Source organism: Berghia stephanieae, chromosome 4 (genome assembly GCF_034508935.2).
Source record: "Berghia stephanieae isolate SIO BIC M18660-M18661 chromosome 4, UCSD_Bste_1.3, whole genome shotgun sequence".
Classification (NCBI taxonomy): domain Eukaryota; kingdom Metazoa; phylum Mollusca; class Gastropoda; order Nudibranchia; family Aeolidiidae; genus Berghia; species Berghia stephanieae.
Genome location: NC_088363.1, coordinates 61,806,532 through 61,825,463, shown reverse-complemented (window position 1 = coordinate 61,825,463; position 18,932 = coordinate 61,806,532). Strand labels below are relative to the sequence as shown.

The 18,932-nt window shown below is 34.0% G+C and overlaps 1 protein-coding gene across 1 annotated transcript in view; it reads left to right on the top strand.

Annotated features, from left to right (window-relative positions):
* The window catches only part of LOC144970967 (ephrin type-B receptor 1-B-like), a 183,601-nt gene that overhangs the window by 150,279 nt on the left and 14,390 nt on the right, over positions 1–18,932 (top strand). The window contains 8 exon segments of the mRNA XM_078911192.1: positions 9,315–9,387; positions 14,106–14,185; positions 14,721–14,849; positions 15,432–15,504; positions 16,169–16,248; positions 16,956–17,084; positions 17,702–17,774; positions 18,330–18,429. Coding sequence (XP_078767318.1) covers positions 9,315–9,387; positions 14,106–14,185; positions 14,721–14,849; positions 15,432–15,504; positions 16,169–16,248; positions 16,956–17,084; positions 17,702–17,774; positions 18,330–18,429 — 737 coding nt within the window.

The window sequence follows — 18,932 nt, the reverse complement described above, 5'->3', positions numbered from 1 at the left end:
ATTAAATGGCAAAGGAGAGAATGAATTAAAAAGAAAAGAAGAAGAAGAAGAAGAAGAAGAAGAAGAAGAAGAAGAAGAAGAAGAAGAAGAAGAAGAAGAAGAAGAAGAAGAAGAAGAAGAAGAAGAAGAAGAAGAAGAAGAAGAAGAAGAAGAAGAAGAAGAAGAAAAGAAGAAGAAGAAGAAGAAGAAGAAGAAGAAGAAGAGAAGAAGAGAAGAAGAAGAAGAAGAAGAGAAGAAGAAGAGAAGAAGAAGAAGAAGAAGAAGAAGAAGAAGAAAGAAGAAGAAGAAGAAGAAGAAGAAGAAGAAGAAGAAGAAGAAGAAGAAGAAGAAGAAGAAGAAAAGAAGAAGAAGAAGAAGAAGAAGAAGGAAGAAGAAGAAGAGAAGAAGAAGAAGAAGAAGAAGAAGAAGAAGAAGAAGAAGAAGAAGAAGAAGAAGAAGAAGAAGAGAAGAAAGAAGAAGAAGAAGAAGAAGAAGAAGAAGAAAGAAAGAAGAAGAAGAAGAAGAAGAAGAAAGAAGAAGAGAAGAAGAAGAAGAAGAGAAGAAGAAGAAGAAGAAGAAAGAAGAAGAAGAAGAAGAAGAAGAAGAAGAAGAAGAAGAAGAAGAAGAAGAAGAAGAAGAAGAAGAAGAAGAAGAAGAAGAAGAAGAAGAAGAAGAAGAAGAAGAAGAAGAAGAAGAAGAAGAAGAAGAAGAGAAGAAGAAGAAGAAGAAGAAGAAGAAGAAGAAGAAGAAGAAGAAGAAGAAGAAAGAAGAAGAAGAAGAAGAAGAAGAGAAGAAGAAGAGAAGAAGAAGAAGAAGAAGAAGAAGAAGAAGAAGAAGAAGAAGAAGAAGAAGAAGAAGAAGAGAAGAAGAAGAGAAGAAGAAGAAGAAGAAGAAGAAGAAGAGAGAAGAGAAGAAGAGAGAAGAAGAGAAGAAGAGAGAAGAAGAGAAGTAAAGAAGAAGAAAGAAAAAGAGGGGGAGAGGGGGAAGGGGTGGATGGTGATGGGTTGGGGATGTGGGAAGAAGGGGGGGGGGGGGGGGGGGGAGCGACGACGACGGCGCTGAAAAACCAAAGTATCATTCGTCTAAAATACAAACCCTTCATAATCATCATACAAGAACAACGACGACGACAACTAAAATGATAATAATAATAATAATAATATTAATAATATGCAAACAACTGGTTTTTTTTTGGGAGACTGGCCGGCGAGAGAGCAAGGCCCGATGAGATCAAAGATTGTATTGTTTCACGATTCATTTGTCTCTTTTGATTTGTCCCCTGTTTAAACCCGGATTAGTTAGTCCGCCTATTTCTACTTTTATTTTTATTCATAATTTTCGTTCTTCTTCTCATTACCAAAAAAAAAAAAAAATAAATAAATAAATAAATAAAAAAGCCAAACAAACAACCCCCCCCCCCCCCAACTTTATAGCAGTCTTGTGGGGGGAAAAAATGATCAACTTTAGAATGATCCTGTTACGGGGTGATCACATTTAACAAAACATTTTTTGTTGTTGGTTGAAATATCAGATTTCATCAGCTTTTTTGGCTAGCTAGATAGGGGACAATTTAACCTATCGATAAATGAAATATATTTTTTTGGCTACAAATAAAGAAGCAAAGAGAGAGAAAAAAAAATTATTTTATCTGCAATTTATTCTTTGAACTCATTATTAACTGTATACTAGTACTCGCTTCAGGTTTGACTCGTGCTCTAGAGCTACAAGGACATTTTATTTATTTTATTTTTGTTGGGGATAAAGCGGGGGGGGGGGGGGGGGGGGGGGGGGGAGGGTGGATGGATTGAAACGTGATAATCATAGTGCCAGTGCTGGTCGGCTACCATTTATCGATAACTGGTATAATGTATGATATCGCAAAGAAAGGGAGAGGGAAACAGTGGTAGTGTTTGTTGTATTTAGCTCTTGTGGTGTTGGTCGTTGTGTCACGCCGTTTCAAGAAGTAAATCGGGTCTTGGGCCATTTATCCCTCTTCCTTGAAACCAGAGTCGCATGGCTGTGTGTCAATGATGCTCTCTCGCGTTGAAGTCGGTTGGTTGGGTTCGTTGATAAAATTAGTTGCTTAAATGTCAGACATTTTTATCTAAAAATTCAGTTTGCACATCATGGTATTCGGTTCTTGTGATCTTGGTCATTGAGTCTCGCCGTTCAAGAATTAAATCGGGTCTTGTGCTTAGCCTTCTTGTCTCTAGATTGTCATGGTCTTCGGCCATTTTTCCATCTTCCTTGAATCCAGAGTCGTGTGTCACTGATGCTCTCTTGGCGTTGAAATCGGTTTGGTTTAAAAGCCAATGTGATTGAAACGTGGGAATGGAGCGTACGTAGCCATCGTTATCTCATAGCCTGACACTGACCAAAAAATGACGTCAAAAGACAAGTCTTTGACCACAAAAGAAAACAAATTGTGAGTTGTATTCAATAGGTTAACCAATGGAATCACTCGTTTCCTTGAGCACTACTAACGACAACTCACTAGAGGCTTCACAAACCTGGAAAATGACGTCAAACTATAAGTCCGGTTCTAGTGTCAGGCTATACGTTAACGATGGCTACGAATGGAGGCAGTGACTGATTACTATCATTCTGTTGCTGCTTACTTTGTTTGGTTGCTGTTATGGGGGAAAATATAATAATAATATTATGGGTGAGATGTTTGGGTTGATGCTGATGGATTTGGCGGTGGGAGTGGTAGGGGTTGTAGTGGTATTATTCTAATAATTCTTATTTCAGATTTGATTTAATAGCTGTGGTTCTATGGTGGCAGTAGCTTTTGTATTGGTGTTAGTCTGTGGTAGAGTAGAGTAGAGTAGAGTATTTGTGCGTTTAAACTCAACATGAATGGTTAATAACTTAGGGCAAGGAAAATTAACATTGGAATGTATAAATATATGGAAAGATGAAGAGATTCGTGTAGAGAGATAGACAGACAGACGGACAAAAGATTTAAAAAAAAAAAAAAAAAAAAAAGAGAGAGAGAGAGAGAGAGAGAGAGAGAGAGAGAGAGAGAGAGAGAGAGAGAGAGAGAGAGAGAGAAGGCACTCACGTGTATCCCCATAATGAAAATATCATCATTATAATCTTGTTGAACGTCATTTAAGTATTTGACACGAAAATCGATACGTTAATCCCCTTCAATCGTTAGAAATAAATATAATAAAACCCCGGCTGTTTTCAATCCTACAACCTTTAATCCCTATCCGGCAAATGCCTCATTTTAAACAAGTAAAAACGCTCACCTTTCATGCTGTCTCATCTTTTACTCATAATTTCCAACATGTTACGATGACTCACCCGTTCGTAATGTGTAAATTATGCGTCCTGGTGAAGAGCTGATAATTTCCCAGATTTAACGACAATTCCAGTGAATTATCTCAGCCTTCTGATATGGAATTGTGACACACTCTTTATAATACTTTTTGTTTGTTTGTTTTGTTTTGGGTTTGGATTTCTCCTCCAAAACATTGAAACGTAGAAAGATTTTAAACATAACAGAGCAGAAACAACAGGATCAACAAAAACATCATCAACATCAACAACAAAAAACAACAAAAAACAAAAAACAAAACAAAACAACAACAATACAACAAAAAGAACTGTTCTATGCTTAATGATAACACTTGAAGAAACAGTCGAATGTAAAGTCTCGTAAGTGTCTTATTAGACTAGGGGAAAAAATCCAAAATTCAAAGACTGTCTAATGACAAACACATCATGAAATGACATCGGGGAACATCAATAGGAAGGGATATGTCAAGAAAGAAGTTTTAAAAAAAAATTCTAATTGGAGATGGCTCATATTCTGATAAATATTGGGTTTAGTAATCAGAGAACTGAGCTCCTTATTCAATCAGTGCCTAGTTCAATTTTTGTTTTAGTTTTGTTTTGTTTGTGTGGTGTTTTTTAAAATTTTTTTTATTGTTTTTTTTTGAAAATTTTGATTTTGTTATAATGCTGTTCGTTTTTTTTTTGTTTTTTTTTTTTGTTTTTGTTTGTTTTGTTTGTTTTTTGTTTGTTTTGTTTTGCTTTTTGTTTTTTCTATTTCGTTTTTTGAGGGAGTGTTGACCACTGCAGCTTTCGATGCAACGTCGACCCGGTTTTCGTCTTGTGAGCATTACAAGTTACAAGCGGATAAAGGTTTAGTGAAGTGCTAAAAGCAGATACATTTATGAGAAAATGTTAGCTATCCATCGTCCTCCCTCCCATCCGTTTACAACGTTTTCCAGGTCCCAAGGACGTCCTTTTTTCACTGACAGCTCCGACCGGTGGTTTGATATTTCCTTTCTTTTAACTCAACACCTGCTTCCTATTAATTCTACCTAAACCCTTTCACCTACTCACGGACTCCCTCTTTGACAGTTGAAACTCTCCAATTCTTCCGTGTCAGGTTTTTTCTTCTTTACATTATTTTATTTTTATTTATCTTTCTCTTCTTTGTCGAAACTTCACAAAACAAAGTCCGTCAAAGATACTTGCCATGCAGATTAGTAGTTGTGATGATTTATTATAGTTAACAGTTACAGTTGTGAATTAATCAACATAACTCTGAATTTCAGATCGATTTTAAGATATTATAGTAGTTCTGGCGGAAGTGGAGATTGACTAAGATATAATATTTAGATCATTGATAATATCAGATGATAAAGATAGCACTACATGGTTTGGATACACCCGGGGTATCATAATGGGCCAGGCCAAGCTTTAACTCTTTCGTCGGATTCATGAGCTACAAACATCCTTTCCTTCATTTTTACATAATCTTTCATTTGGACTCGTTTGATGCTCAGAGCATCCTCTATGAATGTTCGTATTCTATGTCGGTACCAGACCACCAACTTTAAATATTTATTTATTTATTCATTGATTCATTGATTCATTTATTTATTTATTTTTTTTTATTTGACCTTTTCAAGACGTCTGGAATATTCTTCAGCTTTTTGTCGTTTGTGGGCCGGCAAATTGTTGATGGACCTTTTTTTTTTCTTTCTTTTTTTTTTATGTTTGTTTTTGTCGACGATGGGGTTACTCTTGAATGTTCTCTGCTCGTAGACTATACTTCAGTTAAGGACGATTATTTTCTTTTCTATTTATAGACTACACTTCAATTAAGGGCGATTGTGGAATACTCTCTATGTATTGCAACTTTGGCATGTTGGTGACTCTTTGAGTCGACTTGCTCTGATCAATAATTTTCGTTTGAAGTTCGAAGAGAATCTGCCCTCGTTTCATTTTCAACCTCTCTCTCTCTCTCTCTCTCTCTCTCTCTCTCTCTCTCTCTCTCTCTCTCTCTCTCTCTCTCTATCTATCTATCTATCTATCTATCTATCTCTCTCTCTCTCCTTCTCTCTCCTTCTCTCTCTCTTCTCTCTCTCTCTCTCGATCTCTCTCTCTCTCTCTCTCTCTCTCTCTCTCTATATATATATATATATATATATATATATATATATATATATATACACACACACACACACACACACACACACACACAAACGTTCATCCACAGTTTTATTCATTTGATAACTCTCCCAAATATTTACAAGGAAAACAACTCGCATGAGCGCTGTGTATTGTGTTGTTTTCTAAGACCATATTTTCATTTCTTTGTAGTGTCTTTCATATTTTACCCCCCTTCTGTCTCTTCTCTCCGTTGCCTATCTTGTTGACATCTTGTCTCCAGCTCATTGGGATTTTTATTTAACCAAATCGTAGTTTGGCCATCTTGACGACCATAATAATGGACCTACTAATGTCATTCTCCGGTCTGTCACCCTCGGGCATTTAGATGGTATCGCATGCTAAGGACAATTCTGTATACTATGATAAAACTCCCTTTTACATTTTGGTCAGAAATGTCTACTTTAAATTTCGATGATTTAAGAACGACCATTATCAAAAATTTCATGATCCTGAGACTTCGAAGAAATGTTAGATTCGTGAATTTTATGTTCATTTTTTGAAGTAGAAACGTTATGGCCAAGAAAAAACAAACAAAGAAATCAAAACAAATTAAAAAAAAAAAACAAAAAAAAAAACAACAAAACGATATATAGTTTACCAAGTACCTACAGCCCATCCATGTTCGATAAACAATATATTATAGGACTTTTGATGATTTGCATGTCAGGTAGGGGATAGGAAGTGTTTTACCTTGTCAAAGAAATAGTTTTGAAACAGAAAGATGGGCGTTCTATAAGATATAACATCATTTATGTTTATCATTCGCAAAGTAAAGGCGGAGAATAATAAGTAAATAAAATATTAAAATCAGTCTCGTTGCGTCTTTAACTTGTCGTATCAACACAACGAATCAGCTCAGATAAACATCTGTCAGAAAAAGAAGACAACAATAAATACATGATAATAATCCGCTATGTGTTCTAGTGTTTCGACACTCGCTTTCGGATCGAAAGGTCCTCCTGGGTTCGAGCCTCGCTCGGCGTATCGTTGAGTTCTTGGAAAATGCTCTTTACTCACATGCTCTCACCGTACTCAGGTGTAAAATAAGTACCTGACCGTTAACAACGCTGTCTTTATCCAAAAGAAATCGTAATATCGCCTAACGGCGTCATGTCATGTCTTACGTGCTGGTCAGGGACCCGTTGTAAAGCGCCTGACCACGTTTAGTGAATACTGCTCTATATAAAAGCTCAAGTTTTTATGTCTCTCGCTCAAAATTGTGATTTGAATTATTCGAATACAACGCGACTGATGGCGATTTAAGTTTTTATTATGGATGTTGTAGCCATTTTTGCTGTTAATGTTATTTTTGTTGCTGCTGCTGTTGTCTTCATTTACTTTACTTTTTATGATTATTGATCCGACCTATAAAAAAAAAAATTAAAAAAAAAAAAGACCCCTATCAATCCACATGAGGACACGATAATTTTTTTTTTAATGATATTATACGAGAATAAACCAAAGGCGTTCTGTGGCAGATGTTTATTTTTTCGAAAAATTCATATTAAAAATATGTCACCTTTCTCTGCTCGCCACATTTTACTTCCATTATTTTCACGGAGATAGGAATAAAAAATGTAAAAGTTGAATGGAATCGCTCCCTATTATCCTACGGCCTCTAAACCAGACCATATCGCCACGATAGTGCTGTATCGAGGATAAAACCCACCAACGGCAGCAGAGTCGGCGGCGATTGAAAGAAAGAAATAAAAGGGAAATTCTAATCAATAGCCGCTTGCTATTGAAAACGTGGCTTGTTTACCCTATCGAAAAGCGCTCAATCTATTTCACACCGGCCTGTCTCATTAATGATATTAAAAGCTGGTTTTGGCACCTTGGCTGGGTTGGCTGATTGACTGGATCGGATGACTGGCGTTTGCTGCGGGACACGGGTCGGTTTTTTAAAAAAAATATTTATTTATTTATTATTATTATTTTCTTTTGTGCGTGCTTATAATAAATACATCATAAATCCATACCTAGAGAACTATTGTTTTATTATGGCCTGTCTCATTAATGATATTAAAAGCTGGTTTTGGCACCTTGGCTGGGTTGGCTGATTGACCAGATAGGATGAATGACGTTTGCTGCGGGACACGGGTTGGGTTTTTTTTTTTTTTTTTTTTTTGTTTTGTTTTTTTTCATAAGTTTTATTTATTTTTAAAATTTATTTCTGGTGCTTATGAATACATCATAAATCCAATACTAGAGAACTATTGTTTTATTATTATCATACATTATTTTAAATATTATTATTATTATTATTATATTATCTTTGTCGGCGGATTTTGAAATTTGCAATTCCAAGAGCATGCAAATTACGTATGCGTGCAGATCTGTAATCGAATGAAATACAGCATGAGAACAAGTGAAATACTGTATATTATAATCATTATAATAATCCAAATCATGCCATTATCGACAGTGGAATGTGTCGTGACTTTTTTTTTATATTCAATAATATTTATCTACATTTTGCTTTTTTTTTTTCATTTTGCCTAAATTGGTCTGTTAATTCACATTAAAATATATACCTACACCATAGATTATATTGTTGGAGATGGTTAACTCACTCAATCCTAGAGACTTTTGCTGTTTTCAAAATTGGAAAAAAAATGTATTAAAAAGGAGCATGCACATAGATAGTTTTATTCAACTATCAGTAACATGTAAAAACTAAAAACAATAGCTTTGATACTACGCCTACAATTTGTTTCAGAAAAATGTAATAAATAGGCATGGGGTAAAAGTAACTCAGGTAAACTACGGGTATAGTCGGTGTTGGGGTTGAGTGAGTTAAACTGACGTCCGGTTTACATTATGCGCCGTCAAATTGATGCTTATAGACTGAAAGGATGAGGTTATGATCTGGCAAGCTGTCCGAGTCGTAAGTGATGCATTGGTGACACGTGACGTGTGATGTATGTATTGCGTTTGGAATTTTTAATGACTATTGCTGTGAATGCAATATCGATGCTTTATAAAAAATAAAAGCAATATTACTCGGCGTTTTAAATTAAATTATTTAGAATTTAACGCTGTATCAAATCAATATTAACATTTAAATGTAAATGTAGCAATTGTGTATAAAGCGGCGGTCTCCGTTTTCGATACGATGCTTAGACTACTTTACGTGTAAAATTGATTAATTTAATTTATTCATTTTTCACGTGAGAGAGAGAGAGAGAGAGAGAGAGAGAGAGAGAGAGAGAGAGTGGGGGGGGGGGTGATAGAAAGAGAGGAGAGAGAGACTGAAGACTAATTTTATAGATACTAATCCAATCACAATTTAGTTTGTTATTGTTTGAAATGTCAGTGGCTGTATTATCCATGCTATAGCTTAGACTTGAACCAGCAAGACTTTAGATTCATTGGTCTGTTGTGGTTTTATATGGTGATCATAATTAATAACATCCCGGCTCTCAGATCGTCAACTACCCATGGTGTGAACTCTACTTCAGTTTGTCTGACTGTTCCACAGTCTCAATCGGTGTTAATGACTTAATGATATCACTTCTTCGGATGGAATCAATAATATAGGCTGACACGGGAAGTATGGAAATAGCCAAGGAAGGGTGGATGGATCCTTACCTTGGTCTTAGCCGTCATCATCATCATCATCATCATCATCATCATCATCATCATCATCATCATCATCATCATCATTATCATCATCATCATCATCACCACTCACCCCCGTTACCATCTGGGGAAAAAATAGTGTAAAGTCTAGGAAAGCTGTTTTGTAACAGATGATGTTTTTCTATTGTCTTTCTGCTTTGTCTGGCACTGTAATCTTCACACCTTTTAAGATTCTTAATATTAAAATTCACGCGAATATCCTTTTTCCCCTCTTCTAGGTCCGAGCAGAAACCAACTATGGCTGGGGTGAATTCAGTAAACCTGCTTACATCCAAACTGGTCAAAACGGAGGTAAGTTGATTTTTTTTATTCGGGAGGAGGAGGAGGGTGGGGGGCAAATGGTGGAGATTCAAGAAGGGGAAAAAAAACCAAACAAAACAAACCCATTCCTTTCTCGCAGCATTGAGACAACCCTAAAAGGAATACTAGACATTTATCAAATTAACATATTATAAAATATGTTGCCCACTGGAATCACCCAAGTTGTTCAGGGAGCAAATTATGTACTTGGACTTGACATACTTTTTTCACTGCAATTGTCGACCAATCTTGAAAATTCCGTATGTTGAATAGGCTTCAACATTGGTGACGTCACTTCCCTCGAAATGACGCATAGTAACTTAGTAACTGGTTTTAAACTGTCGGAACCAAGGCGGACGCCCTTATGAAATACTTCTCCGACGAGCATAAAAGTGTATCCAGAGGAGAAAAACATAAATCTGATCATGTTTTGACTTTTATACATTCTGATCACATTCCTTGTGAAAAAGTTCTAGCCAGCAGGAAGAATATAAAGTACGGATTTTCGTTGTTTAGAACCAAGCTGCTCGTTGCTAGGCGGACGTGACATCATACTATTGAATCCTATTATGCGATGAAAGCCCACCTCTTACTTTCGTTTTTATGTCATGTCGAAGGGGATGACCACATATTGGGAGAGGGGACGGGGACGGAGGACTTTGAAAAGGGGGGGGGGGGGGAGTAAGGATCAAAACTCAAATTGTTTCAAGCGGGACTCAAGTTATGTTGTTGTCTGATCACCCATGAGACCAAATTTAAATAATTTACGTCATATTCGCCCATAAATTAAATTCAGATGACAGTTTCCGGAAGTCTTCGACATTTTGAGCAAGGATAATGCATGATGATGATATCCGAAAAGACCCGTTATATAAAATTCTATTTCAGAAGTTTGTGCTCAAGTTATAGAAGATCCAGTTTTTAATAACTAAGTTTTCTACAATATAATATTTGCTTTTGGAAAACCCGTTGTTGTTATGAACATTTCAGAGAAACTTTTAAAACCAATAAGTTCAACTAACCTAAATTCATTTTTAAACGCATCCTACTTATTATTTTCAATACAGAGACGGGTGTTTGCTTCATGAAACGCGCTAAACTTAAATATTATATAAATGTTGCTGCTCGAAGCTCGAAGAAATGAATAACAATGTGAAATTAAATGTAAGCTTCAATTAAATTAAGAAAACTGATAGAATTGACGTTTCGCGTTTCCCCTTTATCAACTACCACTACCACATCATCTCCTTCATCTGTAGTGTTTCATTCATCCTGTTTGTTGATAAAGGGGAAACCCGAAACGTCCATTCTATCTTTTCGAAATTAAATTGAAGATTACATTTAATTCACATTGTTATTTATTTAAACTTAAATATAATGAAATTAAAGCATTGAATTGAATACATTAACGCGTTAATTTATAGGAACGCATTGGATGACTGTAAAGAAATTGTAGAAAGTCCATTGCTCATTTAAAAAATATTTTAAAATCGAAATTTGTTATACAGTATTTGTGTATTAAGTTGTATTCGTTCGTTAACGATTTAATGAACATTCGTTTATTTCTTTTTGTTTTGTTTTTACTTTACTCTCTCGTTTGTCTCGTTTACGGGCCTTGTCAGTGTTCTGTAATCCATATTATAACAATTCTGTTATCGATCTCAAATCAATAAACAAGTCATTAATGGACTTCTCAAGACGTCTTGTTTAAAGTAGAACTATAATGTGTGTTGTGAATGTGCGTGTGTGTGTGTGTGTGTGTGTGTGTGTGTGTCGGGAGGGGGGTGGGTAGGGGTGAGGGGAGGGGTGGGGGTGGGTTAGAAGATGCCGGAAGTGTCAAAGCCAACTGATTTATGAGTTTGAGACAATAAAGCGAAGCAAGTTATCCACGAGTTATATTGCTTGTCAACAGCCCTCAATAAGTGCTTAATAAAACACCGCGATGGGGCCAATTCGTTGTAATGGATACGAATGCAATTTATGTAATAATAGAAAATTGAAAATTACTTTTAAAAATTCTGATAGATTATATTTTATTTGCTCTTCCTTTTTTTTTTTTTTTTTTTTTGTAATCTTTCCTTTTAATTTTATTCAATTTCGTTGCAATAACAACAGATCAATACACATTTCCAAATAGATTATATTTTTCGTTGGTTTTTCTTAAAATTTCTTGGCTTTTTTTCCATAGACCTAGCCCAACGTGTACTTATTTACAGGTCTGATGGCCCAAATTGTTATCAGGTCATTCTTGTAAAATATTGTCCATTACATCAATGATAAATTAGGCCCATAATATCGTCCGGTTATAAGACCTGCTATGTTATATGCACCTAGACCTAGCCACATTCAGTGACAGTGGAAGAATACGTCTCCCCTTTCATGTCCCTTTAGTTTCAGTCATTCATTTACTCAGTAACATATTGTGTGACTGTGGTGTCTATTACTTTAACTCTCTGAAAAAGATATACAATTTTATTTAATGAACTCATTAAGAGAATTAATTAACTCAAATTTTACCTATTTTTACGAGATGGAGAGTTTGACACTGTTATCCAGTTTTCTTAAAAGACCCCCCTGACAAAATCATTAGTAATGATGTATTATTTCTGTAGTGTTTCGTTTCCACAAAAGTGGTTAGAGGCTGGAGGTGCTTTTGGCATCCATTCATATTATTATTATTATTATTATTATTATTATTATTATTATTATTATTATTATTATTATTATTATTATTATTATTATTATTATTATTATTATTATTTTTATTATTGTTATTATTATTATTATTATTATTATTATTATTATTATTATTATTATTATTATTATTATTATTATTATTATTATATATTTATTATTATTATTATTATTATTATTATTATTATTATTATTATTATTATTATTATTATTATTATTATTATTATTATTATTATTATTATAATTACTATTATTATTATTATTATTATTATGGAAGATTTTGCCGCACCACATCTTTCTTTTCTAATCAATAACTTTGTTTGACACAACTCTTCTTTTAATAGCCTTTTTGGTTTGCATTTCCGTTTGTTACCGAACTTGAAACATGTTTTGTTCTAACGTGACGAGCGACATCGGGTATTATTTGGAATCAGAATTAAAATCACAATCTCTAGCGCAATGAACAAAATGACATCTCATGCAAAATTAACAGTTCGTAGTAAGGGAGGTAATCAAGAAAATTGAGGAGTTTTTTTCTCTACACATCTTTATGTTTATCCCCCTTCTGCCTCAGGCTACTATTCTTTCGTAACCTGTTAGTCATCACTCCTCTTTACGGTATTACTTTTTTTTTTTTTTTTTTTTTTTGTTAATGACATAAACCTAATCGTTTTATTTTCACCAGATTGTGTTAAGAAAAACAAACCTCAGGCTAAATTTCCACGGATTTACGATGTAACAGAAAACACACTTCGACTTAGCTAAGCTGAGAAGCGAATACAATGACAATAATACCCTGCACAGGCAGACACAGGTTATAGTTATATTGAATGACAAACTCACGAGACGTTTCTGTTTGTGAGTGTAGTATTTTTTTTTTTTTTTTTTGTTTTTTTTTTTTTTGTTGACGTGGACTGTATTCCTTTAACAGTTTTCGATGGTGGATAGCATGACCGTGAGCGGGCGTCATATTGGTGTACATCGGAGCGTGAAAATGTAATAGGGATTTCGTCTCCTTCGTCTGCCTTTGAAGAATTGATTTATTAGTAAAGTGTCATAATTCCCTCTGGGACAGGGTTTTTACCGTGTGTAGTTTGCTGTCGTGATGACTTTCTTTTAAAAAAAATATATATATTTGGTATGAAACTGCTTAATTTCATACTACTACTACTACTACTACTACTACTACTACTACTACTACTACTACTACTACTACTACTACTACTAATACTACTACTACTACTACTACTACTACTACTACTACTACTAATACTACTACTAAAGAAGAAGAAGAAGAAGAAGAAGAAGAAGAAGAAGAAGAAGAAGAAGAAGAAGAAGAAGAAGAAGAAGAAGAAGAAGAAGAAGAAGAAGAAGAAGATGATGATGATGATGATGATGATGATGATATGATCATAACGAAATGAAATTATAGGAGTTTACAACTATAGAAGTTAGAAATGTCAGATTTTTAGTAATTGTTTAATTAATTTATATATTTATTTATTTATTTATTTATTTATTTATTTATTTATTTATTTATTTCTTTATTTTATTTCTTTATTTTATTATTTAAAAAAATAATTATTAAGCGTTAAATCTACGCTTTGTGTTTTGTTTTTATGCGTTTCAAGGACATATGCTTCCCAATTTTCTAGGAATGACATTTAAAAATTAAATTCTTGTAAAATAGTCAAGCACAAGTCCATGTTGAACAGGAAGAAATATGAAATGATTCTTAGTAGATAATATTGAACTTGAAAGTTGTGGGAATGAATTCTTTGTAGATAATTTTGAATCCGACGTGTTTAAATTTTTATTTTGTCCTTTCAAATTTTTTTGGCAAAAACCTATCATAACCTGCCTCGCTCACTTTGAAAATAAAACCTACATCAACCACATCGAAAACATTTGAAACTATATTAACACTGTCAACAAAACGTGGAGAAACAGCATCCATTGTGATATATACATTTTTAAATGAAATATTTATTTTTTCTCTTATTTGAATATTTCAGCTTCCATTGTGGGCGTGAGGCGAGTGAGTGTGGGTTCCAAACACATCTCAATTGCATGGGAGGTGGCCCCAAGCATCAAGGTATGTAATAATGGCCCACAAGAGCCAGAGTATATCCATGTTTCTGTAGCATCAAACAGAAGAGAATAGTAACAATAGTTTTTGTCCGTTTAATAGTATGCTAATATATCGCAAAATATGTTTTCCTTGAGTTAGATCCAGCTAACCAAACACTTTTGGGTGGACGGAAGTATTAGAAACAAATAAAGGTTCTCTCAGGGAAATCCAATAAATCTTGTTGAAAACTGCCAAGGCTAGTACATATATAAAATAACTTAAAGCATTCTTTTAATGAATTAAGGATAATTTGGTAATTTTTAAAGTTAGTTATAATCTACTATTTCATTAACCCTGAAAATGATGATTTTTTTCATTTTCTAGCGACAGGATTGCCAATATTATTTATATTTACTAACGTTTACTTTTTAATTCATTCTACACCTTTTAATAAGCATTATCTAAAACCCTAACCTTTCTCCTCACAAACTATCCTTTCCTTAATAACAATATCATATTAAGTCATACATTACGATTTTTAAAAAAAATCTTATTTCAGGACAAAGTTCAAATGTTTGAGGTGATGTATTACCCTGTGATGCAAGAGCAAAATGAAATCAAGAAGACAACATTCAATCAGAATCTGACCATTTATGATTTCCTGAAAGATGCCGAATACAAATTCCACGTAAGATTTTTTTTATCTTCTCTTCATTCTATGTAATTAGCTGGGCATGGGATCTTTTGCCTGTCAAAATGAAAAGCAACATCTCAGTTTAGGGTGAGGGGGTGGTGGGGGGTGGGGGGCAAGCAACACAGCTTTTATCTTGGAGAAACATTTTAGACGTGTCTAATATATTCATGTTTTATCTATCTCAAGTACTTGGCATTTCAGCTTATTTGATGAATTTGTGAACGAAAAGGGATGATGATGCTTGATCAATTGGAAAATAAGAAAGTGTTTGCATTTCTTCAGAGTTACAATCTGAATATTTAGGAAGATGATGTGAGTGGCAAAAACTCTCATCCTTGGGATTGAAATGGAAATGTCGAGGGTTTACACCCCATACCAGTGAGGACCCAAGAAATTAGTCAATCACACCTAACCCTCTGCTTTTTAATCTGATGAAAACTGAGACTCTAGCTTTTTCTGTATTATTTTAATTATTTGAAGCCATTGAAAATTGTGTAGGTTTTTTTTCTTCTCTCATTTGCGAAAATAGATGCTAAGTGGAGTGTTTTTGTAACTCTTTATTTTCATTTTTTTCAGGTCCGTGCTAAGACCCCAAATGGTTGGAGTGAGTTCAGCGAGCCCCTCATTGTGCACACAGGGTGGAAAGATTGTAAGTCAGGATTTATTAGATCTCAAACATAATTGACATCATAAATATTATAGCACTCATTTCACCACTGACTGACTTGACTTGCTGGACTTAATTCTCTTTGCTCCTTGTTAGGCCTTGTAAGCCTTCTACAAGCGTCCACTCTGCTTCTGTCCTTGGCCATCTTCTTGGGAGCTTACCAGATGAGGCCTGCCATCATCAGTTTACCAGACAGTGAGCACCTCCATGTTTGCCTCGGACGCCCCACCTTTCATGTCCCACTGACAGATACTTGCAGTGTATAGACTTTTGTGGTTAAAAAAGAAATGGACACAAGAACAAAAATTAATATGTTCGCAATGTTATCTTACGGACAGGAATTATTAGCAATGGGCTATAAACGCTCTTCTTTTAATTTTAGAAATAATCTTTTTTTATTCAAATTTCTAATGCGTCTTCAACTGTGAATAGACCATATACGATATTTCTTTGTTTGCATATAGCATTAAGTATTGCATTTAGTCATTGTGCTGTCCAGTAAGGTTTTTATTTTTGTTGACCACTGTCAACACTTGCGGGTCTATTATGTCTGTCAAATATGATAGTTTAAAAGATATTTCACGATAAACTTATTTCATATGCATCTGCAACCTAGCTTCAATTTTCTTGTTTGAATTTATTTCAGCCTCCTTGGGAGGAGTACGTCTGATCAGTGTTGGTTCGAAACACATCACCATTGCATGGGACGTGCCTTCAAGTATCAAGGTTAGTAATACAATAGATTTCCTTTTATTTTTATTATCTACTCTGATGAGACTTTCCTTCAGAAGAAAGTAATACAAATAATAATAATAATAATAATAATAATAATAATAATAATAATAATAATAATAATAATAATAATAATAATAATAATAATAATGATGATGATAATAATAATAATAATAATAATAATAATAATAATAATAATAATAATAATAATAATAATAATAATAATAATAATAATAATAATAATAATAATAATAATGAATAAATAAATAATAAATAAATAAATAAATACATTTTCTAAAATCAATGAAAAAGACATAACAGCCTACGTAAGAGACTGAGGATTTTCTCCAAAGCTGCTTCACAGTCAGTAATGATAATGGTGAAATTGAGAGCTTGGTTTGATGATGCTATTGTAATTATGACTTCTAATTCGACTAGTGGAAGGAACGGAATTGAAATCACTCAGCGATTTTAATGATAAGTTCTCACTAACTTCTATCAATCAGACTTTAAAAGTTTAAGGTTACGCATAGTTTTGTGTGTTGGTAAGTTATATCCAGCTGGTAAACGTTGTGAGTATTTTAACTAAACGTATAGCATCACTACCTATGAATATGCATCACTTTAACCAAGAAGAGGCCTTATTTTTACTTAATGATGAAGCATATTATTCATATTAATTTTTTAAAATGCAATTGCAGGACAAAGTTCAGATGTTTGAGGTGAGATATTACCCTGTGATGCAAGAACAAAATGAAATCAAGAAGACAACATTCAACAAGAATCTGACCATTCATGATTTTCTGAGAGATACTGAATACAAATTCCACGTAAGACTTAAAAGAATTATAAATTTGTTTAGTTAGCAAGTCAGGTCGAAAAAATAATAATTTATTAAGGTCTATATTTTATATCAGAATTATTTTTCGCTCGTTGTTCTCTATTAGTGTGAAAAGTGTCCAGGTCGACTTTATTTTAGTGTGGATACTTCACAAACCTCACGAATAGCTCCATATTTTTATTGAGGTTTGAAGGTTTAAGGTGACTCTTTTAGGTTTGATTTTCATTGAAAAAATTGAATAGGCTTTTATATTGAACTCTTTATTTCTTCATAGTTCATACCTTGCATTTTATTTTTATTTATAAATTCATAAAGTAAAAAATAGTGATGGCAATGATATTGTAAATAAAAGTAATTACATAGGACGGTGATGTTGTAATCAAGCTATATAGCTACCTGTGGGGAGTCTAAAAATGTTTCTCCAAGATAAAAGCTGTGTTGCTTGTTTCCCGCCCCCCCCCCCCCCCTAAACTGAGATGTTGCTTTTTATATAGAATAGCTTCTTAATAAGAATTTAAATTATTGTTGGGTAGTTTTTAATCTACCATGTAAAAAAAAAATTAGATGCTTAACAATTTTATTTGTGTGTATGTTTCTCTCTTGCAGGTCCGTTGGAAAACTTCGAAAGGTTGGAGTGATTTCAGTGAGCCTCTCGCAGTACACACAGGACGTAAAGAATGTATGTCATGAATCAGCACAGTTTTGTTGTACAAGATTTGTCATTGTTATGTCAGTATTAGTATATTAGCATAAAATATGGGCTTATATCTTGGAACTGCATATTATTTCACTCAAGTGTTTGGCAGTTCCTTGGAAATTAAGTCACAATATGAACATAATGTATTAAATTATTAAACAATGCTGATGCTTTTTTCCTCGGATCCACGGAAATCGTGATTTTGGAGTCCGAGGAAGAATTTCCTCCTTTTAAAAAATGTCATTTCCCCCATTCAGATGTACTGGCGGTGAGAGGTTTGATTTGTGGTGGAACAAATAGGGGCAATTTTCCACGCCCCAGAAGTTTGCTAGAGTATCAATAATAGTTTATCATCTCAAGTGGGGGTTAGTGCAATAGAATGGAGCTTAAAGGCTATTGTTAAAATATTTCCTTCTTTTTAACCTTTTGTCACCATCAGCACTGATTATATATTCTCTGAGCTAAACATCACATTGTATCAATGTCTAAGATTTTAGAGAACCAATTTTAAAACTTTTTGTTTTGTCTCCTATTCAGCTGACACAACTACACCAATTGGAATAATTGCTGGCTCTATTGTTGCTGTGATTTTGTGCATGGCTATAGCAACCATCATGATTATTATACTTTTAAGGCGGTGAGTACTCGTCCTACATAATTCCCCCCCCCCCCCCACCCCTTTGTTCCTTGAGTAACTTGGTCTCTTTTCTTTTCTCTTTCATGTATGTTGCCATCAAAATTTGTAAATTATTGGCAAAGGCATAAAAATAAATAAACTTGCAACTCAAAAACTCTAATCTCAATATTTTCCAACAGTTTGACTTCATTACGCGACAATGTTTTTTTCCATAATACATTCATGGACAATGATAACTTATTTTGTGGTTTAAAACCCATAAGCTTTTTATTTTCATGGTGCTATGATTTCCTTTTGTTATTGAACTCGGGATCACAACATTAATGTCCTATATTTAGTCTTCTGGTTCACCAGGACTGGACAGGAGCTTATCAGTAAGAATATTACATAAGAAAGCAGGTAGAAACTCAGGAATTGTGTGGCTTAGTAGCTCAACAGTATAGTGACTCTTCTTCAAGCAATGTTAATCAGGGTCAGTGAGTGAATGGGTGACAGTGATCATA